General features: G+C 43.4%; 1 protein-coding gene across 1 annotated transcript in view; it reads right to left on the reverse strand.

The window, feature by feature from the left end:
* Nucleotides 1-2607, reverse strand: part of LOC126398323 (centrosomal protein 43-like) — a 12045-nt gene extending 9438 nt beyond the window's left edge. Inside the window, exons 1-2 of the mRNA XM_050057557.1 lie at nt 2512-2607; nt 1352-1440 (exon numbers count right to left, since the gene is read on the reverse strand). Coding sequence (XP_049913514.1) covers nt 1352-1417 — 66 coding nt within the window. The 5' untranslated portion in view covers nt 1418-1440; nt 2512-2607. The remainder of the gene's footprint in view (nt 1-1351; nt 1441-2511) is intronic.
* Between the last annotated feature and the right edge of the window lie 415 nt (nt 2608-3022).

Here is a 3022-nt window from a genome sequence, read left to right on the forward strand (position 1 = left end):
CGTTACAGATCAGAAGCACAGAGAGTTGTTGGCTAGAGATGATACGCCGTCTCATCCTGGTCACTTCCTGTCAACGTTACAGATCAGAAGCACAGAGAGTTGTTGGCTAGAGATGATACGTCGTCTCATGGTGGTCACTTCCTGTCAACGTTACAGATCAGAAGCACAGAGAGTTGTTGGCTAGAGATGAAACGCCGTCTCATGGCGGTCACTTCCTGTCAACGTTACAGATCAGAAGCACAGAGAGTTGTTGACTAGAGATGATACGCCGTCTTATGGCGGTCACTTCCTGTCAACGTTACAGATCAGAAGCACAGAGAGTTGTTGACTAGAGATGAATACACCGTCTCATCCTGGTCACTTCCTGTCAACACGCAGCTTTTTACAACATTACAGAAGGGAGCGTTGACAGTAGTTGTTTGTTAAAACTCGTCTCGTAATGAATCTTTGGTCTGAACTGGATTTTAAGGTCAGAGGACGCTGACCCACTAACGCCAGGTTCACACTGAACGCTGAAGCGCCCTGATGTGTTCACTGTCACGCAGCCGTCTATCAGCGGTCACCTGGACATTCACACCTGAAGCACATTTCTCCACACGAGTCAAATCAATACATTACAGTATCACCATATTGTGGCATGGCGATATCAAATCCATACACAGATGCCAAGTATTTATTATTTTAATTATACAAATTTGACAAATTTATACAAATTTGAAGTTCTAGTGACCTGCTAGAGACTGACAGACTGAAAATGTTTTATCTTAAGTTTTCTTATCATGACGTGATTTAATCACAGTTTATGTTTTCACAGTGCTCAGCATATGTCAACACTGTACGAATATCATATCGTGATAAAATGTCTGCTGTGAGATGTGAAGTTGAACTAAAACATTTATCAGTTTATTTTCTCTCAAACTCTTCAAAGCTTATTATAAAACTGTTTTCAGCCACTGTTACAGAGTCCCTGAATGCACCACCAGAGACAATGGTGACGGCTGTCAGAGACTCAAACATTTCTTTAATCTCATATGGCCACAGTTTAATATTAAATAATTTAAAGACAATATTTATCAGTGGTGTTGATGTGGAGCTCCTCTGTGGTCACATGTTCCTGTGGTCACATGTTGAGACTCAGATATTTTAAACATGTTGTGTTGTGATAAACAGATTAAACCTCAGTGATGGTGAAAGTATTATAGTACGATGATGATGTCACAGTGCTGTGTGGTTACTGATGTGAGACATGAAACTGTGATGAATGACAGGAGGACACGTGTCCTGAAGGAGTGAACACACAGCAACAGCCACAGACCACACAGAGTCACACTGTGGTCACATGACCTCTCACCCAATTTATCTCCGGCTGGAACACGGCGAGGCTGAAGTCCAGGTTAAACACTTGCAGGAAGTCCATGATCAGACTGGCCACAAGGCGTCCTGTAGGGGGACAGGGGGGACAGACAGTCAGAGGACACCTGAACACACCGTCAGAGACAGCACGAGTCAGAGAGGACACCTGAACACATCATCTCTCAGAGAGAGTCAGAGGACTCCTGCTGTTCAGACTGAGGACAGACTCAGAGTAAAATAATGTCCCCTGTCTTCTGTCTGTCTCAGAAACAGCAGTCAGGTTCAACAGGTGCTGAAACAACCACCCACAGAACCATCTGAATATTTAACACTGTCAGGACTCAGACTGTTCAGGTCCTCTATGAGGCTCACAGCGCCCCCTGTGGTAACAAACACCAACTACAACACCTCATACTGACAGTACTGTAAGGATTCAGTCTGCTTCCTCAGGTCCTCTCTGACCCTGCTGAACATCCACAGCGCCCCCCTGTGGTCTAACACAGCAACTACAACAACTCAGCTCCAGAGCATGAACACATGTGCACACGTCCAGCTGCTCTGAGCCACAGCATCACAACATACAGACGAGTCGACATTAGTGTTGTCACGATACCAAAATCTTTGTTTCGGTACCAATACCAATATGAATTTCGATACTTTTCGATACTCTTCGGTACTTTTCCTAAGGAAAAGTCCTTTTGGATACAAACCTTTAGAACAATAAATAGTAGGGGTGTAACGGTACCAAAACAATCATGGTTCGGTCAGTACCTCGGTACGGACGTCACGGTTTGGTAACTCAAATGTTCCACCAAGTTTGTGTTGTCTCGTGTTGTCTCCCTGATACAGGTGTTGTCATACACACCACTTGCGCAATCTGTGCTCCAATAGGAACAAGAAAGGCGTTTGTTTGCATAAATGAGTAAAATAAATTAACTAAATTAATGAATTGAATCAATTTCAAAGTACCGGTATTTTCCAAATGCAGTATAGTACCGTTTGGAATACTCTAGTACCGCGGTACTATTTTAGTACCAGTATACCGTGCAACACTAGTTGACATGTGACTGTTCACTCACAGAGACACCAGCTGAACAACAAGAGGAGTTGAAGGTCAGAGGTCAGAAGATCAGACCCTGAGAGAGAATAGAGACTCACCGTCTTTAGTGTTGAGACATTTCTTCAGGTTTTCATTGATCAGAGGAGTTTTATTCTGAAACACACACACAGTCTGTAGATCAGCTGCAGTCAGAGATTAATATAACATGACAATATGTTCTGTTAATGATTAATGATGTCTGATCAAACTATGTTCTGTTAATGATGTCTGAACTATATTCTGTCCCTCCATCTTCTGTTGAGGACAAACCCAAATATTTATAACTGGATGGAGTTTCTATAGAAACCAGGAAGTGAACAGAGAAGATGAAGAACCTGGTTCCTCTGTGTGAACACCTCATCCTGGATCTGACCTGAGACAAGACTCATTAACAGGTTGCTCATGTCCATCTGATGGTCCTCAGTGAGACATGAGGACAGACAACAGGAGCTGAAGACATGAGGACAGACAACAGGAGCTGAAGACATGAGGACAGACATGAGGACAGACAACAGGAGCTGAAGACATGAGGACAGACATGAGGACAGACAACAGGAGCTGAAGACATGA

Source organism: Epinephelus moara, chromosome 12, assembly GCF_006386435.1.
Source record: "Epinephelus moara isolate mb chromosome 12, YSFRI_EMoa_1.0, whole genome shotgun sequence".
In the NCBI taxonomy this organism is placed as follows: domain Eukaryota; kingdom Metazoa; phylum Chordata; class Actinopteri; order Perciformes; family Serranidae; genus Epinephelus; species Epinephelus moara.